We start from the raw sequence: 21,514 nt of genomic DNA on the forward strand, positions 1-21,514 counted from the left end.
CAGACAGGCAGACAGGCAGACAGGCAGGCAGGCAGGTAGGCAGGTAGGCAAGTAACAGGCCCACTGGGTGGGTGAGTGGGTGAGTGGGTTGCATCCGCAATGCGAGACTGCTGCTTGCTACCGCTGCTGCTTGCTACCCGCCGGTCGAACGGGGAGGGGGGATAATATGCTCAGGAGCAGGTGGAGAGAGCAGGGACTCAGGAGGGGGGAAGGGTACGAACAGAGAAGAGTGAAGCATGCAGATTGAGGTGGATGTCTTGGGGCCCGGACGGACAGAGACGGACGGACGGACAGACAGACAGACAGACAGCAGGCGCTGAGGCTGAGGGGAAGATCAAGTCAGGTCAGGTCGGGTCGGATCAGGTCAGAGCTGGTGGCGGACGGTCGGTCGGGCGGGGGTGTGTTCTGGGTAGGCGAGAGACACAGCGACAGAGAAGAGGGTCGCAGAGAGCGGGAGACGAGAGGGTCGGCCGTGGCGAGGGAATGGAATGGGATATAGGAGGGATGGCCGAGGATGAGGGAGGAAGTGGATTGATGGGCAGACCCGACGAAGACGAACGCCAGCGGGTGACGGAGTGCTTTGTTGTCAGGCGGTTTGGTTTGGCTGGCCCGTCGCTGGGTCACCGCTCGCCTGCCCGCCTGCCCGCCTGCCCGCCTGCCCGCCTGCCACCCCGCTCGTTACTCTCTTTCTCTCCCACTTCCTCTCTCCAACACAGCACGCCTCTCCCATTTACTCGGGCAGAACGAAATGGATATCGGAAATTGACGAAATACTCTATCGCAGAACATACAAACACGGAACAGAAGCAAAGCAGTCCACGCCAAAACCAACAGCCTCTCCCTTTTCGCGTCGTCCCCGCCACTTCCTGCCACCACCACTAATCCCGGTTCTCTCCTTACAGCCTCCACCCCCCTAACTAATAAAGCAGAGACACCCGATCGCAATATAGAACACGAACAGCGGGTAGACCGCAATGCCCACCCGGTTGCGAAGCACCCCCGAGCCGCCCAGAATACTCACGCCCGCCGCCAACGACCACGCAATCAGCACGAGATAAACCGGTATCCGGGCAATGGTCGGGAGACCGAAGGCACTGAGGACAGAGGCGATGACCAGAGGGAAGAGCGTGTATCCGATAATACAGACCGACTGGAAGAAGGAGCTAGACCCGGAGCGTCAGCAACCCGAACGACGTCAGGGAAGGGATCACCATACATAGTACCGCCAAGCAGCTTGATCTGCAGCGTGACCACCGCCTCGCCGATCCACACAATCGAGAACACCCCGGAGAAGACCAGCGACGCCTGGTCCTCCTTGGCGCGCATCGACAGGAACATACTCAGGAGCAGGCAGAAAATCAACGGGCCCCTAGTACGTAGAAGCATGTAGTTAGCACCACCCACGCGCATGCATCCCCCTAAGTGACAAGAACCCAGTCCAACTCACCAGAGATCCCAATCCCTAAGACCCTCACTCATACCACCCTGCAAGACGACATCGGCATCAGGCCAACGTCCCACCATATTGCGCAATCCACCGCCGAAGCCCGTAGCCTCGCCTCGCTCGGCGGCACCGATGCCACCACCCCCGCGCTGCAGCATCCCCCCGATCAGGTATTTAGGCCACAGGACCTGCCGCATCTTCTCCCAGACGGCGCGCAAGTCGCGCGAGACGGTCTCCCAGACGGTCTCATCGATGGTGCTCTGGGTGGCGCGGCGGTCCTCGCCGGGGATCGAGGAGGTCAGGTAATTTCCGGAGAGGTTTGCGGCGCGGGAGCTGGAGGGCTCGGGCTGGATGTTGCCTCGCAGCGGGGCGGTATCCGAGGTATCATTCAAGGGGTCGTCGGCATCGATAGCTGCAGGGACGGAGAGTGACGTGTGTGAGTGGATGGGTCGGGAAGAAGAACAACAACAACAACAACAGAGGAGATGGAGATGATATCAGAACAGAGACCAACAGACAAACTCACCATCGTCGGCGTCGATCACATCGTCGTCCAGGATCGATTCATCGTCAGGGAGATCCTCGTGGGGATAGTGTGCGTGTGCGCTGGCCATGGCGACGGAGTTGAGGGGGAGGGAGGGAGGGAGGATGTTGTCCCGGTTGTCGGGTTCAGGAACGGTTCGGTCACGGCACCAGGGACATCGCCCGCTTAGACAGATGTGGAAGGTTCCTGGACAGGCCGGCTGTACCCAGAGGATGAGAAGGCAGAGGTTCACGGAGGGAGGAGTTGGGCGAGAGAATGACGATGGGGAAGCTGGGGGAGCTGGAAAGAGGCTAGAGTGGCATTCCTTACGTACGCAACGCCAGCACGGGCTGAATCCGGCAGGCGGAAAGACCCTCCCACGCGGCTCTGAAACGCCTTCATGTATCATGTATATCACACATCACATAACTAAATAGATAGTTACCACTTGGATACATCAATGGAACCCCATACAGAGGAGAAACAATAGATACTGTGGAAGAGACCTACCCCCTCCACTCCTCCTCTCCCTTCTATTATACAAAAAAATGGCTATATACCGATACCAACGCCCCCACCTATGCTACAGAAACAAACAATAGATGACAGGAGATTAAATGACCATCATGCCTCCTCAACCTCATCCTCTCCGGATTGTAATCGGACCGTTGACTCGGAGTTGATATTCGCGAAGCTGTTCCGGGGTCGGCGACACCCATCGCTTCTGGCACTGGAGCATCACCTCTTGCTGGGAGTACTTCTTCAGGCTGTCAACTGCGTCCTGGATGGCACAGCGGGTCGCGGTAGGGAATTCATTCTGGTACTTCTTCAACACCTCGCGCAAAAACAGTCCCGCGTGGGCCAAAACCCGATGGGCATCGGAGCCTCTGATGGCGCGAACGGGGTCCGCCCTCGAGCGATCGATACGGGGTTCGTGGGTGCGCGCAGGCAGAGCGTTCTCCTGCAGGACGTAATGATCCACGGCTTTGTCGAGCTTGGTGATGTGAGACAGTAACTGTTCCGCTGCGATGGTAAGCATCTTCGCCCTCTGTCTGTCGACTACGCCGGCTCCGCCCCCGTTCTCGCTCTTCTTCCCCGCATCATCAAGGCCGTTGAGATGCGCCAGGGTTTGCGGGGTCTCGGCCAAAATATCGGCCAGTCTCATATAATCCATCAGGGCCCGTTCGTCGGTGAGTACAAGGCACTCGCCCAAGAGCCGCATGATTTCATTCGCGGTCTTGAACACATTGCAGTTTCGACGGTCACGCAGGCAGACGGTTAATGCGATATGAAATAGCTTCCCTTCTGCTTGTTTCTTGGACACCATCTCTTGTACTAGCTCGAGGGCCATCCGACTGGACCGGGATAGTCGGAGAAGGCGCATATAGTTGTTATATGTTAGCCTGTCTGGCTGGAACGCCCTCTCGTTCTTTGGGTCTGTAAGGTGTTCCCAGTATCTCTTTCCGGGACCGACACCCTGGGTGAGAGCGATGCAAGTTTCGAGAATCGTCATCAGGACATAGTTATCCGGGGCGAAATGCTTTTTCACCACTGAACCCTCAACGTTAACAACCGGGGCGAAGAGATCCTCAAAGCTCTCCTCTTCTTCTTCCGCCTCCTCCACCCTAAAAGGCTCCTCTAGCTCGCCTTCCTCCACAAGCGGGACATAATCTTCTTCATTGACGATATCAGTAGGCGGGGGTGGGGTCGCCTTAGGCTTCTCGACCACAGGCTTCGGGGGCTCGTCCATGAGAATCGGAATCCCATACGTTTGTTTGAGGAGAGCGAAAACCTCCCATAAATCGTGATCGGAGGTGGCGGTGTCCTTCATCAGCTTGGCCATCATCGAAGCGAGCATGGAGTCGACCACCAGCTGGTTAGTCTTCCACCGATAGACGATATCGCCCCACATCCGTTTGCCATCCATGAACGCCTCTGCTTTTCTGGCCATGATTTCATCGACATTCGTAGGATCCATTGCCTCCACATCCTTTTTCGTGACATTGATGAGCGCCTGTAATATGGTATTGTAGGTGGGGTTGTTGGGAGAGCTCGGACCAGTCTCCGGTAGATCGCCAGCAACCTTCCACATAGTAGCCATATCCGAGTGAGCGGCGCACACCTTGAGCATCGCATTGCTGTGGATGATGGAAGGCTCGAATTTGCTGTCCGCCTTAGTGGTTGACTGGTAAATGGACAGGGCGACCTTCACGGGATTCAAGAGCGCTCTATTCTTGACCCCGGCAAACCCGTTCAGCATAATCGTGTAGCATCGTAGATCCGGGCGACATCCTCGTTTTTTCATCTACAGCAGCAGAAATGGTCAGCCACTGTTCGAGCCATCAACCTGCACAACCCCCTCAAAGGAGCTGCAGGGTATTGAAAACCCGGAGTAAAGGGGGGGGGGAAGGGAAGAAGGGAAAACCCACATCATTATAAAACTTATACGCCGCATCAGGAGCATCCCTCTCAAAGCAGAACCTCAACAAGATATTCCAAGCCCACTCGACATTCTTCCTCTTCTCGACCTGCGCCTGACGAAGCATACCCACACCGAACGCGATCTTCCCCTCCTTCAACAGCTGAAGCACGCGTTTCGCCAGCATCTCCGGGTCCTTCAACCACTTCAACTCCTCCCTGATCATGTCAAACGGCGCCTTCAAATGCTTCTCCGGTATCGTCCCCTGCGCAGACGCCTGGGTCTTCCCCGTCGCCAACGCAAACAGCACATTCTGGACTTGAGCCATCTGGTACGGATTCGGGAATTTCACGCCATCCCTCAGCCGCGGTCGAGGCATATAGGGCACACGAGTGCGGGGCGCATGTTTAGCCGGATGGGCCACTGGGTCCTCCTTTATCATGATCAAGCTCGACTCCGGACGCTGCGGCTTCTTCCCACCGCCGATATCCTTGTTGTCGTTGCCGTTGAAGTTGTCGTTCTCGTTGGATTTATCGTTGGAGTTGTCGTTGGAGTTGTCGTTGGAGTTGTCGTTGGAGTTGTCGTTGGAGTTGTCGTTGGATATATCGTTAGATTTATCGTTGTCGTTGGAATTGGAAAAGGAGATATCGTCAGACCGCGCAACCGGAGATCCCACCGCATCCCCCGACATGTATCTCAAGAATATGCCTCCAATCCGCACCGGTCTCAGACGGTATTGATTACGGACTAGGGTTTGGGACGATTGCGCGCCGAGGGGGAGTCTCATGGGCATGGGCATGGGCACGGCCGATGCCATGCATCTCCCAGCGCCCGTCCGGAGCGCATTGGGATTTGCGCACCGAAGCATCTAAAGAGCGAAGTCGACTCGTGAGATATGAAATATAAAATATCTGAGCCCACTTGAAAAAAAAAAAGTCCAAATCTCGAGCTGTGTCCGTGCGTCGAAATGCGAACAGCTAGCTGACCGACGAAGAAATTTCGAGGGGAAAAGGACCAGAGACCAGACTGCGGAGGTCCGCCAGGAAACGTTCAGTGGCGTGAGAAAAAACACTCACTCACTCACTCACTCACTCGGAACAAGAGACTGACTGGAAAAAAAAAAAGAAAAGAAAACCAAATCAGGCAAGACGCTATACACTGAATTGATGAAATGCCTCGCCTCGGGACAGAAAACAACAAGATGCAAGAAAGAGAGGTGCAGCCCGTGAACTGGGGAAAAGGTAAATCTTCCTTCAGCACCTCCGAAGAATAATCTCAGTCGCCGCAACCTATCGCTATCGGGGCTAGGTCCAGTCGGGCTAGCTCAGTGGCTGACTATCGTGGTAAGTAACTCCGCTCCGGCTAATGCCTCAGGCATGAAGAACCAAAACATATGTGATGCCTCAGGCATCATTATTAAGGTATGTCGGCCTCAGGCACCAAGGCCTTTGAGACACATACTAGTAGGTTACAGATACTAGTACATACATAGTAGCATGAATCAGACCAAACTCAAAGACATTCTAACTACAACTAGTACTAGCCAAGCCAGGCCAGGTACGTGTCTGCCTGCCTCAGGCCATATAAAGTCAGCCCTACGCGGCTAGGAGTAGCAGTACCACCAAATACTAGTAAATCAAGTAAGTAAGTACATCGGAGGCGTGCGGCGGCTTGCGGCCTGGGCTCAGGCATCCAAGCCAACGGAACGCCTCACAACGGCCGCTAAGACGGCAACCGGGAAAAGTCAGGGAGGGAACCGTCAGCCGTCAGCTAGTAACTTATCGACCTGGGGTTCAGGTACTCGCTAGTAACTGTCGGGGAAGCCGCTAGTTCGACCAGAACCAGTATCGCACTCCCGTATCTATCTATAGTTAAAATGGCTATAACTAGTTACCTTAAGATGCTACTTAGTCAGTCAGATGATCAGGTCCAGAACATGTCATGTCCTCATCATTGTTTGTTGTGTTCGGCTTTCCCGTGCCCTGAACTAGTAAGTAACAAAAACAAACAAACAAACAAACCCCTGATTTATTGTTGATCTTTCGGATAACATGAACTGAAATAATAATAAAAATAAAAATAAACATTCCCGGACCATGTGTCGGATCTGCCATACTTCTTATCTATCTACCTTAGCTAGTACTTCCGTTGTACCTCATACAGACTACTATAGTTATACCACCTAGGTAGACACCACCCATCGTCCTACTTACAACACACGAACTACTGCAGGGGAGCTTGGACTCCTGGTCCTCACCACCACCATCCACCCACCCTAGCACTTACATACCGACTAGTCACACCACTAGTCTGTATACCCACCCCCCTGGAAGTGATGCAGCCCGATTATTAAAGTTACTAGGTACATACCTGCCCATCCTGCGGAAATATTACGGGGCGTGCTATGAAGTCTACTACAGCAGGCGGCGCCTGCAGACCCCGAACCGCTAATGCACCATCTGCATGCAGATACTTCGGCGGCTCTTGCTGAAATAATTCGGTGCTCTTGATGTAAATCCTCTCACCTACTCCAGCGCTGTCTGAACAATGCAGTCGAACCATTGTCATTTGAATCAAGTAACTACCACCCACTATCGGCTCGCCTGCAGCCGCGGATACAACGCCTGCCATCGAGAACAGCGTCGCCTCCCAACCGGCACGCCACAACAGATCATCCATCATCCCCAGACGGAAGACGGGAGGAGAACCATGTGCATCAGAATCCGAGGAGTTCCACCGTCAGACCATGACCATCACGGGCCCATGGAGCAAGAGCAAGGACATGGACAAGAATATTGCACAATTTCGGGGACCAAAAACCCAGGGTAACATAAGTTTGGTCAGAACATAAGACACGGGAAGAAGAGTACACGGGCACGGTGAAAAGAGGTGTCGGAAGAGGAAAGTCACAAGAATCATAGCAGGAAACCACAAACATAGAAGAGCACACGTAGTAGAAACAGGTTCCGCATAAATCACAGAAGAATTGGAAAAGAGCTCGATAATAATGCAGAAGACCCGCCTGATATCCCAAGTCGTAATCCCATCGCCGGTGGTTGCGTAGGGAGTGAAAAACAACAAGTCCCCTCGATTAATCCTTTTTTCCCCATGCAGTCTAACTCAAAAAAACAGAACTGGGACAGAAGCGTAAGTCGCAAGGCCACTCTTTTTGACTGGGGCAATCAAGGCCAGAAAATGGTATCATGTGCGCAGGAACTTAGAGAATTAGATCCGGGGATGGCGATACGGGATTAGGAGATATTGTATTAGAACATGCAACCTGAAAGAAGTAAGGGAAGCTGGGCATCTATTGCGGGTAGCTGGTCGATTGGTTTTCTGCGAAGCCATCATCGATCAGCTACTGACCTTACAGCAATAGATCCAAAGACCTCTGTGGCATTGTGGGGTCCTTGGCATCCGGGTGTAATGGTGGTGTATCCCGTTGGTGTCTTCTTTCTTTTTTTTCTTTTTTGGTTCTGGTCTCTTTCGAGGCCTCCTCATGACCCGGTCCTGGTAATGCAAACATAACAAAGGACTGACTACTTACGTGGCTGATACACTTGGCCGGTCTGTCCGTACGGGGAGTGGGGATAGTTCGGAGGGTAGGCCATCTGCCCATTGCCCTGGTAAACCATGCCACCAGCACCAGCCCCATACTGCCCAGGTACCTGACCGTCGGCAGGCTGGTATCCAATCGGAGGTAGCTGGGGACGAACACCGCCAGGGTAGGCAGGAGGTTGCCCAGCCTGTGCGGGATCAGCAGGGTTGGGCGCATCCACCTGGTTGGCCTGGGCAGCCTGAGCCGCGGCGGCACGCTCGCGCTCCTCGGCAGCCTTGCGCTGGGCCTCTTCCTCCTTCTTGCGGGCTTTCCACTCCTTGCGGATTTCCTTGAATTCTGCGGGAGAGATGGGTCAGTACGGCGAATGATGGTGGAGGGGAGGGGTGAATGAGGGACATGATAGACGGGGGAAGTGAAGGCAACACGGGGCCGGCAAGCCAGATGGAGAAACACTAGTCGAGCGACTTAACCTCCGCACCGGCTTGTCACGCTACTGCGATCCGCGGCGCTAAGGTAGTGTAACACGACTAGCGCGTGCCACCCGCACTAGCCCAATCCAGATGTTCGCGACCAACAAAAACAACAGGTGCGTGGTCGCGGTTGGGTCTCAAAGGTCTCAAACGCGAGGGGGAAATCAACCAACTCACCTTCTGGCGTCCGCTTCGCACCATGTGATTGCATCGTGACGTGAGCGTTTAGGTGGTTTAGAGTACCATATGCCTTTTCGCACCCGTTCCATCCGCACTTGTACATACGCTCGATCTCCTCGTACCGACGACGGGGCCGCTTATGCTGCTGCGCACCGGGGATGGGAACGAACGAGTACACCTAGAAAGAGAAAAACGCCAAATGAGCCTATGATCTTGCTTGCCACGGTAGATGAAAAAGTGCGCTGCTTCCCCCATCCCGAAAGGGCAGCCTGGCAGCAGCCCTGGCTCCGGGAGGTGTCCAAGACAAGAAACCAACGCCAAAGCGCAGCCTTTTGGAAACAGACGCCAAAGTCATCAAACACATACCTGGCCAGGGCGCGGCCCTGCGGTCGCAGCAGGGGAGGCGGGACCAACCGTTGTGGCAGGAGTGGTATATGGGCCAGGCAGGCCGTGTTGATGTTGTCCATATCCATGCGACCATTCCGGACGCGTATACATCTGAGGAGGAGGCGGAGGGGGGTGGCCTTGGTACTGTGCCATTTCGTGGCCCTGGGGCTGGTAGGGCGAGTAGGGGGGAGGATAGGTGGGGCTGGATGCCGCGATTGAGGGATCTATAGGAACGGCCGCGTCAGACTTCACGTTCGTGTGGTTGCGATGGTCATGGTGTTGCCCATCGCTGAGGGTGTGCATGGACGGACTTGTTGCTTGAGCCATACCTGCCGCACCACCAGCCTGGGTGTTGGGCGCGTGGTGGTATTGAGGTGGGCGGGCGAGGTACTCGGGATAAGCAGGAGAGCGCGCGGCGGGCGGCTGGTTCAGACCGTAGTCCGACTGCGGCGTGTTGGAGGACGAAATATTGGCGGCGGGGCGAACCTCGGGCTGGGGGGTGTACTGAGGCGTCGGGCGGACCTCAGGTTGAGGGGTGTATTGAGCAGTGGCAGCAGCAGAAGCCTGGTCTGCAGCGGGGAGTTCAGAATGGGGCGCGGCAGACGGTGGATATGGAAAGTGCGAACCTGACTGCGCGTACTCGGTGGCAGGTCGGTTGTCCATATAATACAGTTTTCACCGCGAGCGGGTTGGTAGCGATCTCCCTGACAATTCCTCCTATACAGACGCGTCGAGAGAACACAATGAGCTTGGGGATTGCCAACAACACAGGATGAATCGCACGAGGACAATGGGGGGGGAAAGAGAAAAAAAGGAAATAAAGAAAGAGACAGGATTATCGCGATGGTAGTGTAGACAGGGGGTAAAAGTGAAAAAAAAAAAAAAGAGAGAAAGAGAGAGTGTGAGTGAGAAAGAAAGATTGCGGGCAGAAAGCCGGAGGATCTGGATAGAAAGCGGCCGAAGCTGATTGAAGATCCTCCCTTCTGTTGCGTATGTGCGTGTATTTTTTTTTTTGTTGGAACGTACTATTAAGTGAATCTGAAGAGAGCAGGCCAGTGAATTGATTGCTGCGACACCAGATCTTGCACGTCCAGAAATAGCGCGTTGGAGTTCACAGGAATATAAGTGAAGCAGGTGGGAAAGAGAATAACCCAAGGGAAAAGAAGTATCCACGCGTGATCAAGGCGCGTTAGGAACTTTGCAAACACACACACACACACACACACAGAGAGAGACAGACAGTCTCTCACTTGGACAGGCCGGCGGGACAGAAGCGACGGGCGGCGGAGAAGAGGGGGGGAAATAACGTATCGAATGAGATAGAGGCAAACCGAGACGAGGTATCAAGCCGTCGGTCGTCGGGGGAGGGGAGGGGACAGGGAAATGTAGCGCTGGATCGTGATGCTTAATTGCCTTAGTCGCCTGTTAGGGTGACGGAGAATGGCCTTGCAGGTGGCGGTAAGCACGACAGCACGAGGAACCCGCGGGAAGATGGGAAAGGGACGGTCCTGTCTGCGCTCGGGCAAGCTTGGAGGGGAGGGAGGGGGGGGGGGGGTCCGGAGGGGGATGGATGAGGGTTTAGAAAGCGAGCCAGGACAGGGCCAAAATAGTCTCTTTGGCCAGGACGAACAAAAACGAGGTAATAAAATAAAATAAGATTCCACCAGGTCGAATCCGTGATAGCGCTAGGCTAAGAGACGATGCCTCGATCTGAGTGGCAACGCAGTAGTGGTGCACGCCGGCGTAGTCAGTAACACCAGGCACCCTAAAATCGAGACGGAGGAAAAAATGGTTCGATTCAACCCGGAAAAGAGAGACCTGGGCAGAGGAGACGCGGCCTAAAAGGCTTCGGACAGGACGACCAAGAGGCTTTTCGGCAGGAGGAAAAACGCAGGTTAGAGAAGCAGCTCCTCGTGGGATCCGAGGGTACGGTGGAGCGCGCGTGGGCCCCGTAATTTTTCGCTCTTCTAGGCGTAGTAGCAGGTACGGAGTACTTACCGCGTAGTAAAATAAAAAAAAATGAAATCAAATAAATAAATAATTATAATAATAATAATAATAATAATAAAAAAGGAGCTGGAGGCAAAGAGAGAGAGAGAGAGATGGTGGTGTACCGTAGCTGGCCGGCCGTAGCAGTGGTGGTCCTAGCAGGGGGGGGGAGAAAAAGAGGATAGACGGTAAAGTAAAGGTGGTAACGGGTAGGTAATAGAAAACCACCATGAATGGGAGGGGGGATGGGGGGCGGTATTGTAAGGTAAAGTGGTGGTCACTGGAGGGGCCGCCCGGAGGATTAATTCTTATTTGTCCTTTGTTTTCGCCCTTGGAGCGGAGTGCTGCCGCTTTGTGGTGACGGGTCCGTTGCCAGTAACTCCCTCGACCCACTCCTTTTCGATGAAATTATCAGGGCCCGAAAAGAGTTGGTCGGTCGACACTGTATCTTGTATCTATCTACCTACAGCATAATACTTTCGCTTTCAATTAGATACTAGATACTTATTATTATTATTATTATTTTGGGCCCTTGGACTGTCATTGCTGGCCTCTCTTTGGCCCCTTCCCCTCAGTCGCTCTTCAGCTGTTGACTGCCTCGACCCGGAGGACAGTGGTTATTCTTTCGTAACCCGGCTAAGCTTTCCTTGTCCGATGGTGCTTTTTTTTTCCCTCCCTGGCTGGCGCCTTTACTTCTTCCCTTTCCTAACCTTGTCTTTCCTGGAGCGGAACAGTCCGCCAGCAACTGTGGCGAAACCGACAGAGCATTCAGGCAAGAGAAAATACTACACCACAGCGAAACAAAAATAAGAAAAATAAAAATAAAACTTGAATTCAATAACCCCCCTTTTCCCGTGCTCTTCTTATTCTCCTATCTCATCCAAACCTGCCAACCCCACCTTTGCAGTCCGTGGTGGCGTGAAAGCTGCAACGCGACTGTCGAGAGATGAGGTTGAAAATAAACTCAAGTCGAGCATATCAAGTGTTTGATACTGATAGGGGTTTAGAGCTTGGATAGTCTACCCGCGATTCGGGACGGACGGTGCGCGCGTCGAGTTTGGTCGCAGGGAGGACTGTCGTGAACCTAGCGTATGCGCCCGTGGATACCATCCAAGATCGTTGGCCAACGTCCCGGCTGCGTGAGTTAGGTAAGCAGGCCTTAGTGACCAAACGACGCTGGGCTGGGGATGGCGTGCCCGAGGAACGGCTTGGAACGGTCTACGAAGGCTAAGAGACTCCGGGCTAGTGGAAAAGCAGGCGTAGCGCAGGTCGGGGGGAAGCGAAGACCGCGTGCAGGGTCCGTAGTACTAGGCCAGAGCCAGTGGAGGCTCGACAGGAGGGCCTGTCCGAATATGACGAGAAAGGGGAAAGAGTGGCGCGAGTTTAATCATGTTCTCCGTACTGTAAGCGGATAGGTAAAGTCAAGCCAATATCGGCGGGTGTTATTAGAAATACTCTCGATGGCTAACAATAGTAGTGGTACAACCGGGTTAAATTGTTATATATTGTTACGGAGTCTCTGGATGGGCGCGACGATGGCGGTTGATGCCGGCGATAGCGTCGGCCAAAACAGGTTGTATCTACTATATCTCGGTCGCTAAAAGGTAAAGTTGAGTGGTGGAGGGAGAGGGGGGGGGGGTTGGAGGGGGAGAGAGTAAAAAAAAAAAAAAAAAAAAAAAAAAGAGGACACAGCTGGTGACTGTGACTGGTGGGAAAAGGGGAACGAGAATGATACCATGCCGGTCACCTGTTGCGGTACGGCCGACTTCAGGGGGGCAGCAAAAACAACAAACCGAAGTATGGCCGTAGGATCGCCAATCAGAAGCACACCTGCCAGTGGAGTCGAGTCTTGACTTGAGATAACCATTCCGTTCTACAGCTTCCTTCTCCATAGATTACTCCGTAATGTCGCTTCAAATCGGAAGGTTTCCTCTGGTGTACCAAGGTACGCCGGTCGGAAATCCCCTTTTTCCCCCTGGATTCGCTATCGCCGGGTCGTTGCGCTCAATAATAATGGCCGCAACAGCGACCGGGGAGAGAGTCATGTTGTTGATATGAACTGCCCTGGTGTAACCGGACAGGAAACTCAGGACTGTATCTTCTGCGCAAGTCAGGAACGCGTCAGTGGGGAACACGAGGGTGTGCCAGCCCAATCGATATATCAACAGCTAAGAAAGTACTCCGTATCTAGTGAGTATGTATGTATGTATGTATGTGAGAAGTATATGGGTAACGCTAGTGAGTATGTTATTCAGGTGTCAAAAAAAAGCACCCGTCTAGATCTTGAAGGACAAGGGAAGATTAATCTACTTCGCCTGGAGGGGCACTAAATCTTCTTTTGCGCAAGATGTATGGTCGGGGATGTTAAGCGGACGGACGAGTAAGAAAGCAGCCAGGCCAAGGAAGGATAACTCCGTCGTCAATGTCTGCAGCAGTGCAGATATCAGCTTGGGGGTCGTCGATGGTACTTTTGTTGCCAGGTCGGTATTGGTTTACCAGGGTCGGCCTCGGCTCAGGGGTGTGCCTGACGTGAGTATGATGGGGACATGTCCCCGGGACATGGGGGCATCAGGAAATCATGCGCAATCATGACATTGGCAATAATTGCTGCGCGTATAACGGTTTACGTCGAGACCAGAAGCAGCATCATGATTCGATCGGACGCATGGTGACATGGATGGGTGCAGGTGGGTGTAAGGTGTAGGGAGACTTGGTATTTGGTAAGGCTGGGCATAATTACCAGGGTGATCGCAAGTGTATTCCGCGGTATCTATCTCTCTCAGCTCTGGAATCACCGGGCCTACTCCGGGACAACAACAACAAGAAGAAGAAGAAGCATTTACTATCCAGATCTCCGTACTCCGCTCCGTACCACGACATGAAAAGGAAGGGTGGGCTAGTTCTTGATAGGAAGGCCAGGCGCAAGGTAGGAGGGAGGAGGAGGGAAGGGACGCGCGAAATGCAAGGCTCCAATCTCGGAAGGACTCTTGCTTGCCCTGGTGCTTGTGGTGGGCAGATATCCGTTTGGTGATTGGTATTCGGCCTGGATCATACCCCGCGCAGGCGGAACCTAACCAGCCTGTACCTAACACAACACGCCCACGGCCCGGTGAAAGAGCCAGTCTACCTATCTACTCTACCACTCCCGCGGCCTCCTGTGTAGGATCATCGATGCTACCTGTCCAGGAAGTTGTTACATTTACATCCCTTCCCAGTCACACTGCGAACCGATGCCGCTGCCAGGGCATTCCGGTTGCCTATGCGAGCGAGGACGATGCTCTCAGAATTCGCATTCGAATTCGACATACTCTGGGAAAAGTAGACACCCCCCCCCCCCCCCCCTTCCCCCCACGATGGAATCAGCAGGTCACAAGGCAACCATCATGCGATATGATCTCCGAGTGGATCGCAGGAATCAATAATAATATCCTTTGGTATCGGTTTCGAGCAAGTACACTCCGTACATCCAACCGAACGGGGTCCCAATATCAAATCATATCAGAGTCCCACGGTGGGCATGCTTCGTTTTGCATGCTTGGACATGATTCGCGAACCTCGGGTTGAGCGCTCCTCCAGGCTGAGGCTATCTGATCTGGCAAAGCTGTGACCGTTGAGCTCTGCTCTTGTTCAAGACCCAGCTTCTTCCTAAAGAAAAGCGACCGAGATCATGTAGACAGTGGCAGCGGAATGAAGCCTGTCGTCCCCGGATGTAGGTATGGGGTAATACACTACTACCATTGATCTGTGATAGCCAAGGTCTTAGTAAGGACGGCCTCCAAAAAACTAAGACTGTTTGGGACGCTGGGATTACCTTAGGCCGAGGGATGGCTGTCGATCGGGACCTTTTGCTCGACGGTATTCACTGGTACGGAGGAGAGCATCTCCACAGCTGCCTGGAGAAGCTGATAAACAACGACGGGCCATCCTCAACCGTCAACGGACTCCAGAAGAGCAGGGACCATCGGAAATCCTGCCATGAGCCTATACTCATGAACTATCTGCCAGCCTGCTTCGTGGGTGCGGAGTACTGTGTGCATAAGTACTCCGTAGGGACACATTATTTCCCACAGCTTCAATCCATGTCGTACCGACGAGGGACTGCACATGAGCGTAAGTACGGAGTAATGCGCGTGTATACCGTATCGAGTCGGTATTATTGTCTGGGCCCACCTTGACAACACAGGAGGAGCTGGATCAAATCGACCCCAAGTCAAGGTCAATCATTATTGTTCCCCGATGGGGAGCGCGATGCAGTATGCACATGAAAGGGGTAATCTACCAGCCCTCACCCAGCAGTGATGTAGGTGTGCGTCTTTTTTCCTTTTTCTTTCCCTCCTCTGCGACAGTCAATTGCAGTGCGTTCATTCTGCCCTTTCTTTCCTCCTCTCCGTCATATGGGGATGTCATTATCTGTATACTTTGCTCCATACATATTATGTATGGCATTGTCCCTGTGTCGTAGATTAACAAGCCCTCATGGACTAAGTGGCATATGCGGATGGCTCCGCTAAATTGCACGTCCGTGTCCGGGCTATTTTGATCCCTAACGACGGAGCACTACACTATGATCTCAGGTGCTAACTGCCTCCACGTGCGCATAGTCTTGGAGCTGGCTGGCAGCATGTCTTGCTTACTGAGCATAGGCGATGGTATGAGTGACATGCGCTGAAGGCCACCCACACTGTACACCTCAGGTACAGAGTACGGAGTACAACAGAATATCAAATAATACCATCGTCAAAAAAAAAAAAAAAAAAAAAAAGGATCAGAAGCTCTGCCGCTTTCTTTTCTTTTTGTCCGCGTGCCCCTGAGACGACCTTGGATGCAGAACGCGGAAGGGGATTCCGAGAACAGGCAAAATGCTGCCTGCCTGCCTACGGCACTGATTGCGATCATCAGATGTCGAAAGTCTCGCACCATGATAATCATGCGTAACGATTAGGTTGTCCTTGGTTGATCCAGAACATTGGCCGCTAAATTATTATCATCTACATCGAGGATCGCGAAATGACTCCCTTATTTTGCCGAGGAAGCACCTTAGTGGCAAGCAGATAGGGAAGCCCCCCAGGTAACATGGATGGGATTGATTGTATTGTTCGGTACTCCGTTCGACAACCGTACGGAGTATCATCCTCCTCCTCCGTCCGTCTGGTTGAAACCCACACGGCTGTGCGGCTCACACTCCGACTCTTGTTCGGTGGAGCATCAAATGGAGCCATGGATATGGTTAATTGTGGCCAGGGAATATTAATCCAACCCAGTCTCAGCACTCAGCAGTCTAACGCAACCCGACCGACGTCGCCCCTCGCCAAACTCAAAATCCAAAAAAGAAATGGCAGGGAAAGCTCTCGCCGCGGGCCAATAGGGAGCGCCGCGATTCTGGTCGCGCGCCTTAAGCCTGGTCGATTGACTGTGGACGTCGGTAGGCTAAGGCACCTTTAAGATAATGGGGTCGTGGTTAAGGGTGGTTTAGTTCATCACAGGTCGGAAATCGGTACGCTACGCTGGACGTGCCTGAGGATTTGCCCGTGACGAAGGATGATAGCGAAAACCTTGTCGGATGCAGGCCTCGATTGGATTTGGGATTTTGATAGTGGATGAGATCACGGCATATCGCGCGATGCACGCACGAGGGCTGCTGCGCACCTCCTGATTATTTCATCCCAGCAGCAGGAGGAGGAGGAACGGAGTCCTCCGTGCTCCGTCCGGTACTCGGACTGCCTCGTTTGACCTGGCCCACCCGGAAGATCAGAGACTCGAGACTCGAGACTAGAGACTAGAGAGACAGTATCAGACGGGGCTTCCCCAACTCCAACCACTATCGGCTACACTACCGTCCGACTAGTACCCAGCGAAATGGAAGTGTCCAAGCTCCGGGCATGAGTCAACCGTCCGCATGCCGGAAAGGGAGCCGTCTAATTAATCGCGATATTGACTTGACCCTACCGACCATACTACTCATAATAACGATAACAAGAATAAGGGCTGTTCGGAGAAACAACAGACTGAGACTCAGAGAGACAGAAACGGTTCCCAAATCCTGAACGACCTGACTTAGGTAATGGAGTCTCCATACTTGGTCAGCGAAGACGGAACGAATCACCACCCGAACTTCTCCGTAGCATCATTCCACTCACTTATCGCGAGGCCGGAGGACAACGTGTCAGGCCTATTATTCATGGAGCAGCAGGCAGACCTTAATATACGATATGCTATGCTATATCCAGTTCTGACCTTGCGGTCTGCCAAGCCGGTGTCCCTACTGATTCACGCTGATTTACGATCCGCGACCGTCAGTTTTCGTCCCCGTCGTCGACCCCGACTCAGTTAGGCAACTGGTAGTAAAGCTACCTAGGACAGACTGTATTCATTCAGTACACGATCTCGGAGCTCTACCCTCATTCGCACGGCCAATCCTGTAGTGGCAATCCATAATTCTTTGCTTTTTTTTTTCTTTCTTTCTTTCTTTTTTTCTTTTCTTGTGTTTTCTTTTCTCGTGCCCTAGACAGCAGAGATCACGAGCAAGAGGTTACATGTTCCATGCATATTCTACGCCGGCTCGAGGAATGCAGTGCGTGCAGTTCGGGCTCGATTGGGGCTTGGGGGGGGGGCTTGAAGCCAGGCTGCTGCCAGTATCGGCGCCGGCCCATGCCATCCATTCTTATTACGTTAGGCGTGGCCGGAACCTAGCCAGCCAGCCCGCCGCGTCCACTGTTTAACCCCGTCGTGATAGTCTACTATCTGCGGAAATCCCGACTTCCGCATATTGGACTAGCACTAGTTTCCCACCGGACCCAAACCTCGCAGGACCAGCAACTCAGGAAGCCCCTACCTTAGTGGTTAGCGTACCCGAACCAGAACCAGAACCAGCGCCAGCGCCAGCGCCAGCTCCAACTCCAACTGCGCCGGCCTAACGCCGTCGGGGTTAGCGGCAGATACCTAAACCTGCACTTGCCTAGCCGGGCCTGATTGGCCCTAGCTGATTCTCCCTCCAATACCTCGCTAGTACTCCGTAAACCGTAGTCGTACCGGGGGTTACGGAGAGAAGTACAGACCGGGTACCTTTTGTACCTGGGCGTACGTAACATGGTACCTCGGAGTACATTCCGCACTGCCCTGCCCCAAGGTCTGTCTTGTCGTGTCTTTGTCCAATGTCCATCCATCCATCCATCAAATCAAATCAAATCAACCTCGCCGCTACCTGAGTCTTGACTATCTCCAACGCATGACAATCGCATTCTCTCCGCCAACTATCTATCTACGAACTAGCTTTCTTTCCATCCTCCCTTTCCCCCCCCCCGACCAATCAATCTATATACTCCGGGAAGCTCCAACTGCCGGGTCGGTCCTATTTCGCGCAATTCACATATCGGATCCGATAAATAGATAGATGGATATATGAATGATTGCAAACAATCACCACAATCACAATGCCAGACTCCATAGATACAAGGTACACTCCTCCGTCCCTCCCACCTCCTGCTGCGGATGGGATTAGGATTAGGATTGGAATTGACCCACCCGGAGTCGCAGCAGCAGCAGTAGCAGCAGAGGGATTGGATTCATAATTACTCATTACGCGATATCTTACCCCGTACAGTAAGATAGTAAGGTGACACTGGGACTCGGAGACGCGTCTGTCTGTCTCTGTCAATAAAATCATAACAAGTTAACAAACAACACTCGGCGAATGCGATAACGTGATTTGGATCATGCTTTTCTTCCCCCCCCCCCTCCTTCTCCGAGTTCGTGGAAATCCGCGATGGGTGGCACGAGGGCCATCGATCGAATGAATGAATAACTGAACTGGTCAAGGCGTGATTGTACTGTATGTATGTACGTATGAATGTAGGATATGTACTAGGTAGGATATGTATCTCCGCCGCAAACCGGACTACTGTCGGCGCCACAACCCCGAGGGCGATATCCTGCAGGTCGGGTCTAGATAATTCTCCGCGGGGGCCTGGCAGGCGTTGCGTTGGCGTTGGTGTTGGCGTTGGAGGGGAAGGGAGGGAGGCTGACCTAGAGGGAGGGGTACCAAGGTGCCAACTAGTATGGAGTAAGTAAGGACAGGGGTTGATAGCTAGGTAAGTAGCTGTCTAGCTACACTTCCCTGTCTACTACAGTAATGTGGAGAAAGGGCAGGGAACCAAGAAACAAAAAATGAAAGGAAAACAAAGAGCAAAAAGGAAACAAAAAAGGAAGCCCCCGGCGAGGGTCGAACTCGCAACTTCCAGATTAGAAGTCTGGCACGCTACCATTGCGTCACGGGGGCGTAACTTGATAGAATTCTATCTTACCTTTAAATATCAGGCAAAAGCACCCCCCACATAGATGTCGTCCCTCGTACTACTCTGCACTACAGACTACCACGACTAGCCTACGTACTAACCCCCCGCAGTTGAGCCTCCCAAGTCCCAAGTCCTCCAACCCCGGATAAACCTTGGCCTCCTTGCGCGGATCGCCAAGGCTTGCTTGGTTCGCTGCTAGCGATGTGACAGCCCTCAAGCCGCAAGCGATGGAATGGGGGTGTTGGTCTTGGTTCCTTTTGCCGACGTCGGCAAGAATCCTCGCATCGACGCATACACCTCTCCCTCCCCGTCTCTACTCCCCACGCCCTTCTCATGACTCTTCTCTGTGCTAGACACGGCGAAATAAGCGATGCGCATGCCAAGCCTCACAGCTGGTTACTTTGCCACAAGAGCTCGGACGGATCTATCGCCTGTCTTGGACGTCATCCCATCCATCCACCCATCCCAGAATGACCTTCCCCCAGGAACATACACAGCAGCAGCTTAACCCAGACCCAAACCTGCTTGCCAGCTATTTGTTTGCCAACTAGCTGCCGCTAACCACTAATAAATAACAAGTGGAAAAATATCCTCCGTCGAGAGTTACATCCTGCTGGGATTTCTCCGGAATTTAGATGTTGTCTGCGGGGTATATAGTATGGCAATGCGTATAAAAACTGGAAGGATACTACTAATAATGTGACGATGACTGAGTTCCCCTCCAAATACTTGTCTACTCGAGGCTCAGATCACACAAAGCTTGATTAACAGTTAACCATGCGCGTCGTCACTGCGCAGACCCTAGCCCTGGCCCTCGCGGCTATCCCGGGGAGTCTGGCGTTTCCATCCAGCACCACCGTCCAGAAGAGAGCCTTCCAGTGGGACGAGACGAAATATCTGTCTGTGCTTGATCAAGTTTGCTCTCTGTGACATTTGAGTGGAGGGGACATCTCACAGATATAATGACTGACTGATAAATGTGCTCCAGAATCGCCTTCGGCGACTCGTACTCCTACGTGCAGGGAACACATGGACTTCAGAACTATAGCTTCATCGGGGATCTGCAGGACTTCGCGTATGATCCACAGACCCTGCTCACGGACAAGATTGTTCAGAACCAGGTTCGCAGGCCACGCTGTATAATCTCTATCTTCATCTACATGGCCAATATACTGATGCGGCGCTGTGACGGCAGACTGGGACCGCAGAAGGAGGCCCCAACTGGGTAGAATTCCTGACCGGCTGCGGTGTCGAAGAGGGAGTCATCTCGCCTTTCGACTGCGATAGACAGCTCTGGGACTTTGCGTTTGCGGGATCGGATATCTCAGTTGCCTAGTATGCACACATATATACATTAGACACAAGCCCCATCTAACCCACCAACACCAGCACGCCCCTCCACCACAACTTCACCGTATCCCTCGTGAACCAAGTCAAACAATTCGCCACCTACGGCCAACCCGTCCTCACACATACCATCGAGCAGCCCCAAACCCTCATCTCCATCTGGATCGGCATCAACGACATCGGCGACAGCGCCAAATACTCCGTCGACTTCCCGACCTTCTACAACTCGCTAATGGACACGCTCTTTTCCTCCGTGCAAACCATCTACTCGCTCGGCTACCGCTCCTACCTCTTCATGAACCTGCCCCCGCTGGACCTCCGACCCGGGAACCTCGGCAGCGCCGATCCCAGCCCCAACGCCACGCAGATCGCGTGGTACAACGAGGCCTTGGCCCAGCACGCCGCCGCCTTCAACGCCAATCACCCAGACACGAACGTGCTCGTCTTCGACGCTCACGCCGAGCTCAGCTATATCCTGGAGCATCCGGGCCAGTTCGGGATCGTGAACACGACGGATTTCTGTGCGGGCTATGATCAGCCGGATATCGAGTGGAATTATCAGGCGTATGGGTGTCCGACGCCGCTGAGTACCTATTTCTGGTATAATTCGGGCCATATGACGAGCCATGTGCATGAGATTTTGGCGGGCGCGGTGAGGGATAAGTTGGGGGGATGGTCGGGGTGAGTTCTATGTCATGTGTGGTTAGATACAGCTGTGAGGTAGATGAATCGATATGTATATATATATTATATATACTGCCTGTCATGGTGTATGTGGCTTTATACTATACTACTCATTAGGCAGAATCTAAGAATTATCACCCAGACATGGAATATCATTTATTCGGACTATTTATATTATATACACATGCAATTGGTAGTGATACAGACAACAAACCATATCC

The 21,514-nt window shown here is 53.0% G+C and overlaps 5 protein-coding genes and 1 non-coding gene across 6 annotated transcripts; 2 read left to right on the plus strand and 4 right to left on the minus strand.

Annotated features, from left to right (window-relative positions):
• Positions 1 to 774: 774 nt before the first annotated feature.
• On the minus strand, positions 775 to 2,242 carry BO70DRAFT_389133 (Yip1 domain protein). The gene is made up of 4 exons (XM_025546055.1): positions 1,971 to 2,242; positions 1,448 to 1,856; positions 1,217 to 1,369; positions 775 to 1,163 (listed from the first exon to the last, which is right to left on the minus strand). The coding sequence occupies exons 1-4, from the start codon at positions 2,056 to 2,058 to the stop codon at positions 914 to 916; spliced, it is 900 nt and encodes a 299-aa protein (XP_025396809.1). The 5' UTR covers positions 2,059 to 2,242; the 3' UTR covers positions 775 to 913.
• Positions 2,243 to 2,607: 365 nt separating this feature from the next.
• On the minus strand, positions 2,608 to 4,612 carry BO70DRAFT_297120 (pentatricopeptide repeat-containing protein; the record flags this gene model as incomplete). Its single annotated transcript, XM_025539555.1, has 2 exons — positions 2,608 to 4,272; positions 4,397 to 4,612. 2 exons carry the CDS (start codon positions 4,610 to 4,612, stop codon positions 2,608 to 2,610), a joined length of 1,881 nt encoding a protein of 626 aa, XP_025396810.1.
• Positions 4,383 to 5,301, plus strand: BO70DRAFT_109539 (uncharacterized protein). The gene has a single exon (XM_025537865.1). The coding sequence runs from the start codon at positions 4,631 to 4,633 to the stop codon at positions 5,135 to 5,137; it is 507 nt and encodes a 168-aa protein (XP_025396811.1). The 5' UTR covers positions 4,383 to 4,630; the 3' UTR covers positions 5,138 to 5,301.
• Positions 5,302 to 7,925: 2,624 nt separating this feature from the next.
• Positions 7,926 to 9,645, minus strand: BO70DRAFT_297233 (putative C2H2 transcription factor (Con7); the record flags this gene model as incomplete). Its single annotated transcript, XM_025539560.1, has 3 exons — positions 7,926 to 8,281; positions 8,593 to 8,773; positions 8,962 to 9,645. 3 exons carry the CDS (start codon positions 9,643 to 9,645, stop codon positions 7,926 to 7,928), a joined length of 1,221 nt encoding a protein of 406 aa, XP_025396812.1.
• Positions 9,646 to 19,174: 9,529 nt separating this feature from the next.
• Positions 19,175 to 19,246, minus strand: BO70DRAFT_t258. Its single transcript has one exon. It is a non-coding gene; the product is annotated as a tRNA-Arg (tRNA).
• A 793-nt stretch (positions 19,247 to 20,039) lies between these two features.
• BO70DRAFT_354878 (SGNH/GDSL hydrolase family protein) lies at positions 20,040 to 21,421 on the plus strand (the record flags this gene model as incomplete). The annotated part of the gene is made up of 5 exons (XM_025541888.1): positions 20,040 to 20,161; positions 20,251 to 20,383; positions 20,458 to 20,597; positions 20,652 to 21,290; positions 21,415 to 21,421. 5 exons carry the CDS (start codon positions 20,040 to 20,042, stop codon positions 21,419 to 21,421), a joined length of 1,041 nt encoding a protein of 346 aa, XP_025396813.1.
• Between the last annotated feature and the right edge of the window lie 93 nt (positions 21,422 to 21,514).

The sequence above is a fragment of the Aspergillus heteromorphus genome, assembly GCF_003184545.1.
Source record: "Aspergillus heteromorphus CBS 117.55 chromosome Unknown BO70scaffold_24, whole genome shotgun sequence".
NCBI lineage: Eukaryota > Fungi > Ascomycota > Eurotiomycetes > Eurotiales > Aspergillaceae > Aspergillus > Aspergillus heteromorphus.